The sequence below is a fragment of the Eleginops maclovinus genome, chromosome 17 (genome assembly GCF_036324505.1).
Source record: "Eleginops maclovinus isolate JMC-PN-2008 ecotype Puerto Natales chromosome 17, JC_Emac_rtc_rv5, whole genome shotgun sequence".
NCBI lineage: Eukaryota > Metazoa > Chordata > Actinopteri > Perciformes > Eleginopidae > Eleginops > Eleginops maclovinus.
This window is the reverse complement of record NC_086365.1, coordinates 2,054,380-2,072,676: the sequence shown is the minus strand read 5'-3', so window position 1 is coordinate 2,072,676 and position 18,297 is coordinate 2,054,380. Positions and strand designations below refer to the sequence as shown.

The 18,297-nt window shown below is 40.6% G+C and overlaps 1 protein-coding gene across 5 annotated transcripts in view; it reads right to left on the bottom strand.

Annotated features, from left to right (window-relative positions):
- ptpn12 (protein tyrosine phosphatase non-receptor type 12) overlaps nt 1-18,297 on the bottom strand; it is a 54,312-nt gene that overhangs the window by 8,023 nt on the left and 27,992 nt on the right. For 2 of the 5 annotated variants that reach the window (XM_063905700.1, XM_063905699.1), the window contains 4 exons: nt 15,080-15,165; nt 6,418-6,589; nt 4,424-5,357; nt 107-178 (listed from right to left, as the gene is read on the bottom strand). In XM_063905700.1, coding sequence (XP_063761770.1) covers nt 107-178; nt 4,424-5,357; nt 6,418-6,589; nt 15,080-15,165 — 1,264 coding nt within the window. Of the gene's footprint in view, nt 1-106; nt 3,076-4,423; nt 5,358-6,417; nt 6,590-15,079; nt 15,166-18,297 lie in introns of all 5 variants that reach the window. The other 3 variants (XM_063905703.1, XM_063905702.1, XR_010167817.1) reach the window with 2 other exon arrangements.

Here is an 18,297-nt window from a genome sequence, read left to right as displayed (position 1 = left end):
ACCTTCTTTGACCCAGCCATTAAACCACCAGATCCAGGAGGGGGACCCGCCCCCCCCCACCCTGCCCTGGAAACACACCTGTGGATCTCGACCAATGCAAACGCACCTGTGGCCAGCAGGAAGGACTCAGGGGTTCTCGCAGGGAGGGGGGGAGGGGAGTCGTCGCTGTCCCAGCAGTCTGGGTTAAAAAGGTCAGAGGTCAGATGTTAATGATCAGGCCCCGAGGATGAGGACGAGCGGTTCTCAAATCTTCAAAAAGCAGTTAGATAATATGATGAGTCATCTTTCTGGGAAAGTTTAAACTTTATTTATAGACAAAATAACTCGAGATCATTTAGATATCTTGTGTCTTTTTTATTGACGCTTAAAAGGATGATTATTTTACTTTTGTTTATATTTGATTGTTGATGTTGTGATATGTAGATTGCTTATGTTTGGCTGTATGTGTGAGCCCCAATATGAACAGCCAATGCTTATGCTACAGCTAATGGGGATCCTGATGAAGAAAGACAGATATCTGCCAGTCTTTACTTTATTGTAGTATTATTTAAAATGCCTTGATATTGGATACATCCAATGGGATTCATTGTTAAATATGCAAAACAAACTACAAAAGACGTCGTTAAGTGGAGCAGCCAATGCAGAGCACTGATTTTAATATTGGTATGTACTTTAAATAAAATAAGAAATAACTAGCACAATAAATATGATATTTTCTTATAGTGGACATGCATGTTTTTTTTCTTGGACTTTTACTGTTCAATTAAAAAGTGATGTTAAGTTACTGTAACAGATTCAATCTAAAATGATTGACATAATCATATTTCCTTCTGGTTTATATTCTTTGAATTTAGCATTGTTTGCCCATATCTACGTCTGAAGTCAATACTGTTCTATTTATGTTGCTTTGGAAAAATGACTAATAGGCCGTTAAGCCATAGGATAAGCTCCTGCTGCCTGCCAATAATCGCTTTCAAGTGATTCTACTTTGATCCACAGTTCAGCTACAAATATGGCTATTTTTAATTAAAGCGCAATATGCAGGAAGTCATATTGTATTAATGACCTTATTATTTGCCATGAGTGTGTGTCTGTACCTGAGACCTGGTTTCAATGAAGTCTGACCCCTTCACGTTTTGCCTTAGAGCATAGTGTCATTATACATTTTTTTAAAGCCATCTTTCTTGGTTGAAACAACATTTTATTGACTCAAAGTAAATGACTGATCTACAGTCATTCATGCTGTAAAGGTGATTTAAGCAGACAGGAAATGACTATCTAAAGCCAGTGCAGATGGATGTCTGCGTTAGCCAATAGTTACTTTAGAAAGAAACGTATTTCTGGAAACGTTGCGAGTGTGTACAGCAGGTTAATGTCACTATAAGTGATCAGAGTCAGAGCCAAATCATACTGTTGTTCCTGAGCTAACAGAGGTGCTGTTAACCATGCAATTACAGTCCAGCACTAGAGACACACACATTTCTCATGGCTGCTAATCACATATGGTGGGTGAGTGAGAAGGGACTCAGCTGCTCTGGTTGTGTGTTTAAATCCTGAGACACTGAATTGAACAGGTTTAATCAATATGATGATAGTGGAACTAGCATGTTCATTTCTCTAGCTAATAATGTAGTACTAATTAAAACAGTTTTTGATTTGCAGGTTTTATTATGTATTTATTGTCTATATTGACTATGTTTTATATATTTAATTCAAACTTTGCACGCATTGTTTTCCCTGTTTTGAACTGACTGTATTTCTTCTTCCTCATCAGACATGTTGAACAGCTGTTATACCACGTGTAATATGTATACAGTTTGGTTATTGACGATCGAACCAGCGGAACAAGCAGCCCCCAGCTTTGTTTCCCTTCTCCAACAACAGTAGCAGCAAGCACTCGGCACAACTCTCTAACAAGCAGCCATTAGATTCTTGCAACCGACCGATCAGCAGCCATCAGTGCCTCAGAACCGGTTCCAAAAGCACCGCAGCCCAAACACACACCGTGCCAGAAAGCCAAGCAGACCAGAACAGCTGTCCACTCAGGACCGGGGAGAGCGTCTCTGCATCAATCTTAAATACTGGAAGCACCTCAGGAGGGCATGATGTATGAGACGTTTCAATGGCTAGCACCACATTAGAACTTTATTTTATTTTAGACTGCAGCACTTTGTTTGGGAAGAGTAGATTAAAGTGTGTGTTGTGGTTCTTTAGTATAAATGAATCAAACCATTAAAAAAATAAATCAGCCTATTTTCTTTTTAGCTACCTTAGATAAACTATTAACTTACAAATGGTGTATAAACAAATGATCTACCTGATTACACATCCAAAAAGTTATACAATTAATTCATAAATAATAACATAATGAATTAGTTATATTTTTTAATGCTATTTTATTTCTATTGTAATGTACAATGCCTTGTCTTATGATGCTGCAATGCAAAAAAATCCCAAATGGGATATATAAAGTACCTTTATCCACCCATCCATCCATCTTATGGTCTGATAAGAGTGTTAACGACTAAAAGGATCTATAAAAATCTGGCACAAGTCGGAATATAAAACTTTTATCCCCCGTGGAACACATATCTGAAGTATTTCCAGTTGGGTGGGGGTTAATAACCTTCAAAAACCTATGGCTAATCTACTTTTTTATTATATTTAACAGAGTTATTGATAGATTGACATCATGCACCCCTGCAGTAAATCCAAATATGTAAGTATGCAGTTTTTTTAAGCTTTGAACCCATTCAAGATCAAAACCGTTTACAAGCCATTTCAAAACATTCCGTGTCAGCTCCGATCGCAGTGAGAATCAGATTTCAAAACCTGATGATTTTGAAATCCATGAAGAAGAAGAAGGAGGAGCGGGTCTTTAACCCCAAGAAGATCAGACCACAGCTCAGACCTGCGATGGGGACCGTGAGGCCGCACAGAGGCACTCACAGCTCAGTGGGCCGCTGTGTGTTTATCCCAACCATGCAGTGTTGATCCTTCACCATCCAGCATGCACACACACTGACACAAAAACAGGATTCCTCTGGTTCCTTTTTCCGTATGCAATCCCACTCACTTGGACACACACACACACACACACACACACACACACACACACACACACACACACACACACACACACACACACACACACACACACACACACACACACACACACACACACACACACACACACACACACACACACACACACACACACACACACACACACACACACAGGAAGAGGAGAGTTATTGTGACAGATGTTGAGCTGTTAACATTTGCAGCATTCCTCGCAAACCGACCAATTAGTTACACAGCCATGCCTGGGATGAGCTCAGTGGAACCATCTCTGGTTTCTCCTTCCTGTCTCCCAGCCGCAGTCTCAGCCCAGCAGTGTGTGTACAGATACAGGTTATCATTAGCATGTGCTCTGTCGTCTGAGACCTCAGTCGTCCTCACTGACCCAGAACATGTACCGTCTGGTTCATCTGAGCGTGTGAGGAGAATAAAGACTGACTCTCAGGGTTTTGAATTTAAATTGAAAGTACACACTTTGAAAATGTATCCAGGTTTGTCTAAGTAAGTTCAGAAATATTAGTAAACTCTATCCCAAATCCAAATACTGAAATGTGTTGGGTAGAATAAAGCTAAAACTGCTTAATAGACAATTAATGGGGAACGATTTAGAAACTGAGAGCCCCCAGGTGAGTGTTCTGACTATATGGGTGAACATTTCTGGTGTCTGGCTTTAAGTGTGAGATCTAAGGGTCAAATATATTATATAAGATATTGTTTTTTATTTAAGGAGGTGTTCCCCTTTAACTAGACTCCTCAGAAGTGATTTACCAACAAACTGATGTCTGAAGCTTCCTCCACACGTACACAGGGATTTATGTAAACCAAGCTTTGTTCTATGCATTTCCTCCACAGCATTTTAGGTCTATAAAAATGTCTCTGGCTAGGATGAAGAATTTAGAGACTCCGTATTAAGTGTTGACAGGGAGAGAGGGAGTGTTTGGCTTGTATGAGCTCTGTTGACTCCTTTTAGCAGCAGGAATACATCTATAATTGCAGATATATCCAGCTGACCTTGCTTACAGGATCTTTCACATGTTCACAGATACATGTAAAGTTTCTTTTTCCCTATGTTGAGGAACAGAGGAGTCAGAATGTAGGGAGGTCCATGCTGCAGACATTTTTTGGGGTTGTGTGTGTATGCATGGGTAGACTTTAGAGCTAAGGAGGATGAAACCCAATTCTCAAAAGGACCTGTGTACCAGTGGACTAATAGGATTTATTTATCATTATTTAGTTCATTCAGATCCTTTTTATCTGCCTTTCTTTATAGTTGTTAGTGGATGCTGTGAGAAGAAGCAGCCAGTTAGTGAAGAGAATCATCCAATCAGAGCAGCTGGCATACTTGCTGTGGCTGACGGAGAACCCTGCCCTGCGATGGACATGGACGACACCTTCCGGACCGGCAGCTGGTCTCCATGGTGAGGGGATGCGGTTACCACGGCTGTTGCCAGGGATACATTAGTACGGTATCCCTCGTTTCCTCCGGACATCTCGCCGTCCCCCTCCTCTTCCGAGTTATCAGAGTGCAGGGGGTTGGTGAAGCTCAGGGCAGTCCTAACGGGAGTGGAGGAGGAGGAGGAAGAGGAGGAGGAGAGGTGGGAGGAGGAGGAGGAGGAGGAGGGAGCTGCGCGGTCTGAGGAGGAGGACGACGAGGAGGTTTTGGGGAAGTGTTTGTCGGGGCTGTTGCAGGCCTGACTCCACGCCGCGTGGCCAGCCTTCCCCTCCAGTTTCTCCCCTCCGAGCGCCTCCCCCTTCTCGCTCCTCACGGGGAGGTGGTTTGGTCTGGCGAGGACTTCTGCATGACCCTCCCCACACCCACCGGCTCCTCCCTCCGTGCCCGAGTCCTCCGACAGCGAAGAGCTAGAAGTGAGCAGGGATTGGCCAGAGCGGGCTTTGAAGGCGTGGCTTCTCTGCAGCACTCCTGCGTTATTGGCCGACCCGCTGCCTGCTCCGCCTGCTACACCCATGGAAGAGGAAGTGTCAAAACTACGAGGTCCTTCCTGCAACGGCACCTTCTTAATCTCAATGCTCAGCTTCCTCTCGATCCGAGGAACGCCGGAACATTCCACAACGGCCGGGGAAAGCGGCGATGAGGGGGTCTGAGTCTGGCCCGACTCCAATTTCGTGGATGTGGATTTGTTGTTATAGTTGTCGTTGAGATCGAGATTTGTCGGCTGTTTCCCACTGTGTAGATGTTGGTCTTTCTGCTCTGAGGGACTGCTCTGCTTGTTCTCACCGGGTTCAGATTTGTTCTGCTGCTGGTCTGCGTCTTTATTCTGAAAGGAAAGGAAACATTTAAGCAACTTTTCCAAATGTAGCATCACCTAGAAAACAACAGAAGTCGTATATGTGTCGGAGCAGGTCTGAAAGGGAGTCAGGGTTAAGGCAGTGTTGGGTTATACAAAAGTAACATAGTTATAGTAATGTATTACTTTTTGCTGTAACGCAGTAATATAATGCATTACTTCTGAAATGTGGGTAATATAATACCCGTTACAATTCTCAGTAATGCAATTACAACACATTTTAAATGATGTGGTGTTTGTTTCTAAGAATTCACAAACATCACAAGATGTTCCGACACCAGAGAAATAGATGTGCGGGTAGAATAGTAACTCAGTAAGCCTGTTTACTGTTGGTTAAGAGGGCTGCAGGAACAGACTCGGAGAAAAGCAAAGAGAAAGACAGGAGTGCGCGCAGGCCGAAGCAACAGAAGGTCACTTTCTCTGGGTCTGCTGCTTGAACCCAGAGAAGTTCAGAGACTCGTGGCAGAGTGTTGAAGATCTGCAGCCTCTGTCCTCAGTGGAATCGCCGGCTTTTAGAAAGCTTGTCAGCCAAATCCCCGTAAACACACCAATGACAAGGTGAGCTAACGTTGAATAGAGACTCGTTCATATACAGCAGGTCACAGGGCCGTGCAGAGGCTCCACTAACATGTGATTAATAACACACAGAGACGTCATGTTACCGGTATATTATTCAGCACACTGAAACGGAGCATGAGTTTAAGTTCTAGCTCTTCCCTAATGTTCAGCATGTACTGCCAGATAGATAGATAGCTTTAATTAATGAGCTGCAATAAACTACATTTCAGCATTTAAAGCCATACTTTTGCAGTTATTTTGGTGAAAGTAACTCAAAGCAACCCAAAAGTAGTGTAACGCATTACAGTTCAGAGACAGTAATAATGTAATGTAACTTATTACTTTAAAAAGACAGTAATAAGTAATATGTACTGTATTACATTTTGGAAGTAACTTGCCCAGCACTGGGTTGATATTTGTACAATAAAATAAAAACCAGCAAATGTGTACGTTTCTGTAAAGCTGGGCTAACCTGTGTAGCCAGGACGTGTATGACAGGTTTGGGGTGGTAGCGGTCGTTGTCCTGCCGTACGTTCGTGACGGTGGGGAAAGCTGAAGGGGGAGACGGGGTCAGGATAGGGGGGACTGGGTGAGGCTCTGGCGGCTGGAGTATCTCCTCCTTCACATCCCCTTCTGTCTGGGCACTAGACAGAGAAACAGAAAAAGAAACAATAATTAAAACCTGGTACATCCTCAGAGAATCCATTCATTTGTATTTCAACATTCTCCAAGAAGAGAGGGTGACCCAGACGTCTAGATAAGAGAGAAAGAATAACAGGTTTCAAGACGGTGGTTCAGAAAACTAGGAAATGAGAATGAAGCGAGAATTTCATCAAACTGGTCAGACAACCTCCAGACAGTCTAACATCAATTATTCTCTTTCCATGAATAAGGATGAAGGAGTTTCTACTGAATAACTACATACATTAATACCACCAGAAGGGAGAGTCTGATCATGTTGTGAGGATAGATAGTCACCACAGGGGGGCAGAGTTAAAGTCACTCTGAGACAAACAACATGCTGTATTACAGCGACTTCAGGAAACAGAGCTGCTGAGAGGCTGAGGGCCTGGTCGCAGTTGTCTGACACAAAATATGAATTGCTTAGATAAAAAATGCGGTGAAAAATAATGTAATTTTATGAAGAATGAGATGATGACCTTGGTACAATCAATGTCATCATAATCAAAGTAAAAGTAAAGTGTGCGGGTGAACAGGAGATTATAATTCCTATGAGTGCGGTCCATATCCATTTGGCCCAAACAAACCGACCCATTTCCATCACACAATAATATCTTACAATAATACAAACCATTAATAAAATATAAAGTAGTACAAAAATAATCTTATTAAAACCAAATGCATCAACTGTGTAAGTTCCATGGCTCCTACCTGTATGCTTCCCCTATATAGCTTCAGAGTGCAGTCCTCTGAATTATTGTATTTAGTATCTAATGTTTCTGAGGGTTGAAGACAAATTTCCCAAGGGAACATTAGAGTATTGAATAGTATACGTCTTCTACATAGACTGTATATATAGATGGACAGAGGTTCGTCCGTTAAAAGTGAAGCAAGCGCTAGTCCAGAGCCCCCTGGTGGCTGGCTGCAGTACAATGCGTAGCTCCGCCCATTCCCATGTATTTTCAATGGGCAAGTAACCAACTTTCTATGTCACTTTTCTCACCTAAAACAAATTTTGCATCCACAACTTTTTATTCGAAAAAATAGCTTTCAAGGTGCTTCACATCACACCATTTTTCTTTTTCCCGAGAAATTATTTTCTTTAATGTTATTTTAATAAATATAAAAGGGGCGTGGTTACACTTTGATTGACAGTGCAGCCGCTTGCAACCTCCTTCAACATTTCATTTCATTCAGAGTAGCTGTAGGCTCGGCTGTAGTGGTGTTCTTTTGTCAGGCAACTCATATTTGTTTTATTTGCTGTTATTACTTTACATTTATATATTGACAGTCATGTCGTGTTGTGCTGTTGATTGTACTAACAGGCCATCTCAGGGGAGCTCTGTGCAGTTTTTTCGGTAAGTGAATATTAACTTAATATTAGCTAGCGAACTCATTAAAATGACGGTAGCGATAGCTTAGCCGCTAACGTTAGAAAGTTAACTTAATTTGACAGTAATCTATAGATTTTCGGACATCCTTGAAAGGATTATGGTCATATACCAACGAAAAACAGATAGATTTGTATGTTGAAGACGCTCGAAACATCGAGATTTCTAATGAGAAAAAAGTTAACGTTAACGTTTAAATATTCTAGGCTGAATATTTAATGACAGCTGTCACAGCTGGCTTTGCGATGAGGGTGTTTGACGTGCTCTGTGAAATACATGAGGTGAAATTAACAAATAACATTATTCTTAGTGACATTAGGTAGAAGGATGGTTATTATTGTTATTATTTATGTATCTTATTTGACATTGTGCCAGGAATAGCGATCTAGTTGGCAATCTGTTACGTTACGTTACCAGGTTAATTTACCTCAGCATTCAGCGGTACTATGCATTATTAATTTAAAGATAGAACTAGTCTAATCATTGTCAGTATATTGTCAGTTTATTTTATGTAACGATGGTGTGATAGTTCTTAGACGAAGCCGTGTACGTGAAGGATTTCAAACTTTAACATTAACAGTTCTTGGTAACATTTAATGAGATTTAATGTTAACGTTATGACAGCTGTTTTCGCTATGAAGGCGGTTTAACTTCGCTAACGTTATGCTACCGAGTACCTCGGCATTCTGCTAGTTTATTAAAGGCATAGCCTAGTCAAATGAATGTCGTACAATGACTGACTGAACGAATGTGAATGTGTGTGTGGTGGGGAACGGACGGAGAAGGGGGCGTGTTTCACTCGATAAGGGGCGTGTTTCACTCGATGAGTGGGCGGGTCTGATCGCGACCTCCTCTTCACTGCGCATGCTTCAGATTCTACTGCGCAAGCGTACTTCGAACTGGCTCCAAATTTTCAAAGATGGCGTCGCCTCGGTTGCTTCAATTCTATAGAACACAGCTGAATGGAGCCACTCTGTCCATCTATATATACAGTCTATGGTCTTCTATTGTGGTTTATTCTTGTACCACTATCTATTTAAGTTACTGTTGGTCAATATAACAAATAATGGTGCTTAAATGAAAAAGTAGTCTCTTTAGCCAGCATTCACTGAACAGAGATGTGACTCATATTTCACTCACAGGACAGTGTATTATGCTTATCAACTACTTATACACACACTGTAGGTAAAAGCATGATGCAGGATACTGAGGTTGTCACACAGCGAGGGATAAGACTCAGATAATGTTACACTGCACAGGATATACATTTATATGCATGCTAACCCTATAGACACAGAAAGAAAACTGTGAGAGGAAGTGGTGGCGTGCCAAACCTAAAGCTGAAGCAAGCGCTAACGTGGGACTGCACATGAGGCTGTGTGTGTGTGTGTGTGTGTGTGTGTGTGTGTGTGTGTGTGTGTGTGTGTGTGTGTGTGTGTGTGTGTGTGTGTGTGTGTGTGTGTGTGTGTGTGTGTGTGTGTGTGTATGTGACTTCACACACAGGACACATCCTGATGGAAAGCAGAGAGAGGCAAATCTTCTACTCTAACCAACTTTAGATCTCATTACTCCACACACTCCACTTACTGTGTGTGTGGTACAGACAGAAAGTAAGACACACAGGGTGCAAGCTGGAACAGCGGACTTCCTTTTTCTTGAGCAACTTTAGAGTTGCAGCCCTCCTGTACAAGCGTCCTCATAAATCACCTCAGTGGCTGACACACGTCTAAGACAGAGGCAGTGTTGTTTATAAATGGAAAGCATGCAGTGAGTTCTCCCACAATGCACCGCTCCTCCTCTCAGACCAGACCCAGGTACACCTCAACTAAATCTCGACAGTTTGGTATCCTAGATCCTCAATGGTGATATGAGCGGATCCATTCATATCAGTCTGCACACACTCCTTGGCAGACTGAAAGCTCATCTGTTTCCACTGTATGTTGGACAAAAAACAAAACCTCTTCTGTACGTAGCACTTACAAAGGTTTGACTTTAAGTTAGGGGTGTCCAAACTACGGCCAGGGGGCCAACTGCGGCCCATTGTCCATTTTAAAAAGTATAATAGAATATGGCCCACACATGAAACTTGTGCTTGTCCTATATTGTACTTCTTATATATGAATGTAAACATATATTACACAGTAATATTCATGTGTTAATAAGCCCAATGTTCAAATAAATTCAGTCAATTAACGTTTACATTTTTTCTAGCAAATCTTAGTTGATAAAAAAGCTGAAAAGCTTATTTTCATAACAAGCTTTAAAAAACCCTCCATATTTCCTCTTATTATGAGCAATCTGACGCTCCTGTTTGAAGGGATGAGCTGCCAACACAATAAAGTAAACCCTGTGCAGAGCTGTGACGTAGGCTGGTTTTTTCAAGTATCAAGCATTATTTACCAACATTTGATTGATTTTGCTAACTTATAACTTAACTTACGAGGCAATATACCTCACCTCTAGTGAGGGGCCCTTCGTATGTTTGTAAGTATGTGGCCCTCAGTGAAAAAATGTTGGACACCCCTCCTTTAAGTGAATCTAATGCAGTAGCACTTAATGTGTTTGGGCATATAATTAGGATTCTTCTCTTGAGTTTCTTCATGGTAGAATGCACTTGTAAGTATGCTTTGGATACAACTACCCACTCAATAAAATGTAATGTCAATCCAAAGCGTATATCTTTTCTTATTACAAAAAAACTGACTAGACCACACCTGAGTATTATATAAAGATATATGATACCATTACTCAAAATGTTAACAATGGAGTGCTTATTTAGATTCCTTCATTTCTACTGTGTTTCGATACCCATCTTGTGAATGATTGCTCTCAGGTGTGTGGATCTTTATCAGCTGCCACAGGAATGTCTTGTCACCATGCTTTTGATTATTCATATCTTTGTCAAACACACCACTCGACCCCTCCAACACACACTATACACGATAAAAAGTATATTTTTTCTAGTCCTGGTTACAAAAAGGATTACATTCAGGATGTTTCAATATGACTTGTTAACCCTATTGAGCGATATTAAGAACTTTCATTATAATTCTCAGGGAGGACCGAGGTCATCGTAATACACTGAGATTGAGCTGGAATCAGCGCTCTGAGGATCTTTTCTAACCACCAGAATGTAAGACACATGGCCTCCAGGTTAAAGGAGCTCTCTTTAATGAAAGCATAAATCACCCATGAGAATGTCCTCCTCTGTGTCCTCAGTGCATGAGCAATGAAAGATAGAATATGGCAATAACACAGATGATTCCCACTGCTGGTTGTTTTCATGGGGATATGAACTGGCCCTGTGTTCTCTAAGATACAATCGGATTCAATTAAAGTGATTCCTGAGGGAAGCTGAGCTACTACAGCAGCTAATAAGTTACAGAAAAACAAATAAAGCAAAGAGTGAAAGCACATAAAACACGTGAAAACTGCAGCACTACGACATCCATGCAACAATGTATGAAAATATGATGAGGGTGTACGTCAAGAGAATAAAGACAGAGTATCAGTGATGAGCTGACAAACAAGAGTCCAATTATCAAACCTCAACGTATGCTGCGCTGATATTCTGTGAGTTAATATCCACACCTGAAACTTACTTTAGAGACGCCTTATTCGTCTACAGTGTGTTCTATAGGTTTTAGTGCATATAAATGGTCTGCAGAGGCTAAAATCCCTGTGTTCCCTCATCTGCCTGGTAGAAATCCATTGTAACATTCTTGAACCAATTCCTTTAACCTTTAAAACATGGAAAAAAACTATAAAATAAATAAGATTTGGGGAATAGAGAATTCTATATATTGCTATTTCATATCTGTAAAGTGCTTTCTGTTTTTGTGTGGGCATGTATAAAAGGACTGAGGTATTTTATTTTCTCAGATATTCTGTGCAGTACGTAAGCATATGATAAATGGTAACAATACATTTTATTATGCATTTGTAAACGACTATAGCTCCTCCTGTGGCCCCCGTACTGTAAGTAAAGGCTGATGTATGAACAGGAAGTGGATGGAAATATAGTAAAAGCTAACTGTTTTAATACTCAGGTTAGACATTTGGGACCTCACATTTTTTGATTTTTTAAGGAATTTATTTTCATATTTCTACAATAATTTTCTTTACTGTAAAAAAACATCTTGAATTTTGGGGTTTCTTTGCCACTTTTACCTGCTTATTTCTGACACTGCTTGTATTACATTTGTACTCATAGAATGTCCTTAGGGTGACCTTATACATAACCCATCTTTTATTTGATTTCTGTTATACCTGTGTTATTTACGTTCTCAGTGTTATGATTGATTTGATATTCATTTTGTTTTTCATATTCTCATGTGGAATTGGGGGATTTCAGACCTTATACAAGTTGCGGCCCCTCGTTAAAGAAACTGTTCATGTCAATCCGAGTATTATTGGATGCAAAGGGGAATGTGAGAAAATAACTGAGAAAGAATAAGTAAAAAAAGAAGTTCTAATGTCCTTATATCCGCTTATAATGTGTTCAAAAACATGTATTAAATGTTTGCCTGTAACTGCTTTATCGGGGATATCTAAGAACTGGCAACTATTTCAAAATATACTTCAAAGAGCATCATACATAACTAACCATGCACAAGTTCTTCGGCTCCCTGAAAAACAACAAGCATCCATTCTGTTTGAGAGCAGACCTTGGGCACACACACACACACACACACATACACACACTCCAAACTCCTGCTCTAAACACACATGTATGCAAACAGATGCACGCCTTCACAAGAACTTGAAATGTGTTCAGCACCCACGCTCTCATAAAGTCAAACAGCGCACTGTGCCCTCCTCTCGCTCCAGAGGGAAGACGCTGCATTTTTAATCACAGTGTTGGTTCAGAGCGTGCCAGAAGGAGATCAACTTAAAGAGACATTTCCTGGTTCCAGGTTGTGCTGAGATTAGATTCATACAGACACACAAAAATGTCTTCCCCTTGTCCTCTCTTTAAAAGTTCCCTCAGGCTTTTGTGGGATTTTTGTTTTGTAAGTATTGTTTTCAGGGTATTTATTTCCAATTGTTCTGTAATTGGGATGGTAAAACTTCCATGCCTTTATGGATGAATAAAATAAAAGCTCAGTTTGGATTTTTTCTCAAAATTGTTCCATGGCTTAAAAGAGACCTCGATATGCTTGGTAATAACTTCACACTGTACAATTTACATTTATATTTCATTTAATATAATATTCCACTCCTTGCAAGTCAAAAAGAATATATATACAAGTTGGTTTATTCCTATGTCTATTTTGAGAGGTTCATATATTTTTAGAATTGTTTATTTCTACTCTTTTGATTTCTAATTATGTGCAATGCCTTGTTTTGTTTTATGCTGCTGCAACGCAAAAATGTCCAAGTTTGGGATCAATAAAGTACCTCTTATCTTATCTTTTTGTATGTGTGTGCTAAATTATTAATAGGGTCAGGTATCAACTGAAAATGGACCTTATGTGTGACAATATGACAGGGTTTTCATTTAATGATATGAATATTAACAGATTTGTCATCACAAATGTAAAAAAACACATCAGATTCATCATTTTTAAAGTAATCACATACTGTAGCTGCTATACAGAATACTGTCTAAAATAAAAAAGACTACAAAGCTGACAAAACCTTTGATGCCACCTGTTGGTGCTTTTGTGAGGTGCTTCTGACACTTCATTGTGAAATTTCAAAGGATATGACTCCTCAGGGAGTGGCTGTGAATATGTGTGTATGTATATAAAAGCTATGACTCAGTATCTGTAACCATGATGCCAGGCTCAATGGACTTCCTGCAGTGTTTTACTCTAACACACACAGAAAAAATGTCTCCCACACACACTTGCACTGCTACAGCGACCCAGGGGGAGTGCGGCCGGTAGAATGTGGACTATGTTGGTAAAAATAGCTTCTTCCACCATCACTGAAATACTCCCAGGCTTAAACCAGGGCTGACAGTATTCCTTTAGGAAAGAGAAGGATGACACGGATAGAGAAAGACACACATTTTCAAGTATTCCAGGTAAACCTCTGTAAACACATCGCTTGAAGCTACATCCCAAAATTAGGACCTCTGAGAAATGTTTGCTTTCCCAACAAACCGGAGATGAATTCATCCCAGCAGGAGCAGGATAACTCCAGAGACACATCACAAAGGTCATGCATGTGATGGATCATTTTCCACCTTTACAGAGGTTTAGAACTGAGAGAATGAAATGATCTGAAGTACCATGGTAAGCAGGAACCGAATGAATCACACAAGCGTACAAAAAGTGGACATTTTTAGAGCAACAGGTAATTAAGGGAAACAGTCTCCAGGCAACAAGAAGTCCCCTGAGACAGCGAAGCAACAAGCGGGGAGGATCTCTCTAAAGTTGTTGCATTAACAGCATTCTGAGGATAAGCAGAGGGGAATGAGCCAGGCTGGGGATAAACTGGCTGAGGGAAAGTGGAGCACCACCCCTGCTGGGCTCATAGAACCAAAAAAAAAATCAAGGGGAGGGTGAGGAAAAAGGCGGGCAGGGAGAAGAAGAGAAGCAGGAAGAGAGGATAAGAAAGGAATGAGGAGTTGGGATAACGTGCCAAAGAAAGAGAGAGAGTGTTTATGCGTATGACAGATACCAACCATATGCCTGGAGTGGGTTTGTTCTCAGAGGGGAGATGAAAGATGCTTTAACTAGCCGAGGGTTGTGGTACACGCAGCACCACGTCGCGTTGCAGGGGGATTGTTAAAATGTGCAAAATGTGTCTATAAATACATAAAGCTCCTCCTCAGGCCACAACTGCTGTTAACAGAAGTTCACTTCAGTAAAAAAGTGGAGGCCGGGCGTGGGCGGGGAATAATGTGTCAGAAAGCTCTGGTGAAAACGCCGCCCGCTGCTTCTGTTTGGTCGCTTTAATATGCTTTACTCCACACACACTTGTTTTTTTGTTGGGTTCCTCCTACACACACTGTGTTCACTTCCCACCGACTGCTGCGTTCATTCATCAGTTTGGAGGACGAGCGCGGGATTACTTTATTCTAAGTTTTCTCTGAAGTTTCTCACATCTTACCTGCGTATGCGGGGAGGTTTCGGAGGCGGTGTGTCCCATCTCTCATCGTCTGACTGCTGGCTCGTTTTATCTGGACTGCTTTCATCCTTGACAAGGGACACACACAAAAATATATACACATAAATTCCACGATGGTTTTCACAACACTGTGAAGTATAAAGGAATTTCATGATTCAGGTTAGACAGATGTCTCCATTACATCACTGGATTGGATCATTCAGTCACAACTCTTCAATAACCAAGTGTTACTCCTTAAAAAAGGATTTATATAATAATTATAATAATGCATTTTCATTTATATTTTGTAATTTACTTTTTCCGGCATTACTGCGTATTTTCTTCTGTAGTAAAGTTAAGAATAAAATAATCTACATACACCAAATTATATTGTATTTCTTAAGAAGCCTCACAAATTGTGAGCCAAAATACTCAATCAAATTATTTAGGAACTCCCCCTGGAGGGAACACAGGGATTTCAGCCTTTGCAGACCATTTACATGCACTACAACCTAAAGAACACACTACAGGGAAGTATAATAGTGCCTCTTTAAAGAAACCTCCCTCCAGCGTAGAGTCTGTTCTCTAACAACTCCCTTCTAACTCTCTCCTCTCCTAGATCTTTCAGGAGCAGGAAGTTGCTTCACTGAAGGATTGAAATTGTTCCTGAAAGAAGCGCTCCTCCTCCCGCCTTATCTCCCCTTTTTTCCTCCTCCTCCCCCGTGACTCATTAATTTGATTCTCTCTCTTTCACGGATAGTGAGAAGATGACGGGACAACTTCAGGCATCGAAAGCTCAACACAGAGGGGCAAATCAGGCCACAGCGGCTCTTCCTTCAGGGTTCAGGATGAAAAAAACTGTGCTGTGAAGATCACTTTGTGGGAACACTCCCTGCAAACAATGCAGGCCTGCGTGCCAGAAGCTGTGTGGGATGTGTGTATGTGTAGGCTTATTGTTGGACTGCCATTGAGAGCACCTATGTGGGTGTTTGAGTCACTGACAATGGCTGACTGGACATGAGTCAATGTGTGTGTGTGTGTGTGTGTGTGTGTGTGTGTGTGTGTGTGTGTGTGTGTGTGTGTGTGTGTGTGTGTGTGTGTGTGTGGCGTGCTCTTGGACTTGATGCAAGATAAGCACAAGGTTACAGTGAGTAGCAACAAACTTATACGGAGTTGTTGTCTTCCTCGATGTTCACACGCCTACATTAAATGATTAATAAAACAAACTTAAAAAAGAATTAGAAAAACTTTACTAAAGTTCAGTGGATAATAACAAAAGTATTAAGATCATAGGGACAGCTTTTTCTAAAATAAAATATCAAAATTCTCTCAAAGCCTTTACCATCACATATAAATTGTTACTATGATTTAATTGCGAAAAATAAAGTAAACAGAACTCAGTTTTAATCATTTTGTAGTACATATAATAATAGTTGAATTTAATTTAGGAGCTGCTCTTACTAATTTGATTGTTTTGATCTGAAATGCTTTCAGTAAGAATAAGAGGAAAAATCTAGCTTTGAATGATCAGTTATCAATTGTGAGAAATAATGGTTTAAAATACATTTTGCATGGGTGCAAATTAACAGCAGTTTATGTATATGTTCAAGAAACAAAAAGCCTTAAAAGAAAGAAATAATCTGATTATCCTGGAAGATATTTACATTCAAAACATCGAAATATTGAGATGAGAAAAGTTTAAGTATTTATGGCTCAAATAAATATGTTTTATTTTAAATATTAAAACAGTTCTGGTTTACATGAGTGTTGATGAAATACCACATACAGTGGTATGCAAAAGTTTGGGCACCCCTCTGAGATTTCATGACAATTTGCTTTTCCTTTATAATAGAAGATCACAGCAACAACATCTGTTTTCCTACAAAGATGTAGACGTTTTAGTGTTTTCCAGACCAAAATTCTTAGGGTAGCATTACATAGTTTTATTATAATAAAATAAAATGCAAAAAATGGGATGTGCAAAAGTTTGGGCACCCTTATAAATAGCATTCATTTCAACACCTGTACGGATTTATAGCTGACAGGTTGCTGCACAAAATTGCTTTGATTAGCTCATTAGACCTTCAATTACAAAGACAGGTGGAACCAATCATGAAAAAGGCTATTTAACATAGGTAATAGCTGGCTGTGCCTGGCCTAGGTTCTTTCTTAGGGAGTGGCAAGATGGGGACCTCAAAACAACTCTCCACTGACCTGAAAGCTAAGATAATCCAACATTATAAATTAGGAGAAGGGTACAAAAAATTATCTGACAGGTTTAAACTGTCTGTCTCCACAGTCAGAAACGTAGTTGTGAAATGGAAGGCCACAGGAACAGTCCGTGTGAAGGAAAGATGTGGTAGGCCGACAAAAATAGGGGAAAGGCACAGGCGAAGGATGGTGAAAATGGTCACAGAGAAGCCACAGACCACCTCCAGAGAACTACAACAACATCTGGCTGCTGATGGTGTAGTTGTTCACCGTTCCACAATCCAGCGTACTTTGCACCAGGAAGAGCTCATTGGAAGGGTGATGTGCAAAAAGCCTTTCCTGAGTGTTAATCACAAGAAGAGTCGCATGAGGTATGCAAAAGCACATCTGGACAAGCCAGAAGCATTTTGGAACAAAATACTGTGGTCAGATGAGACCAAGATTGAGTTATTTGGTCATAACATGAACAGGTATGCATGGCGAAAAAAACACACTGCATTCAATGAAAAGAACTTGTTGCCCACTGTAAAATTTGGTGGAGGATCTATCATGTTATGGGGCTGTGTGGCTAGCACAGGTACTGGAAAACTTGTTAAAGTTGAGGGCCACATGAATTCCTTACAGTACCAGGAGATTCTTGACAAGAATGTTCTAGAGTCAGTCACAAAGTTGAAGCTACGCCGGGGTTGGATTTTTCAGCAGGACAATGATCCTAAGCACCGATCAAAATCCACCAAGGAATTCATGCAGAAGCACAGGTACAATGTTCTGGAATGGCCATCCCAGTCCCCAGACCTTAACATCATTGAAAATGTATGGATTTATTTGAAGAAGGCTGTCCATGCACGGAGGCCAAGAAACCTGACTGAACTGGAGACGTTTTGTGTGGAAGAATGGGCCAAAATACCACCTGCCAGGCTTAAGGGACTTGTCTGTGGCTACAGGAGGCGTCTACAGGCCGTTATTGCAGCAAAAGGAGGCAATACTAAATATTAATGGAATTATTTCTT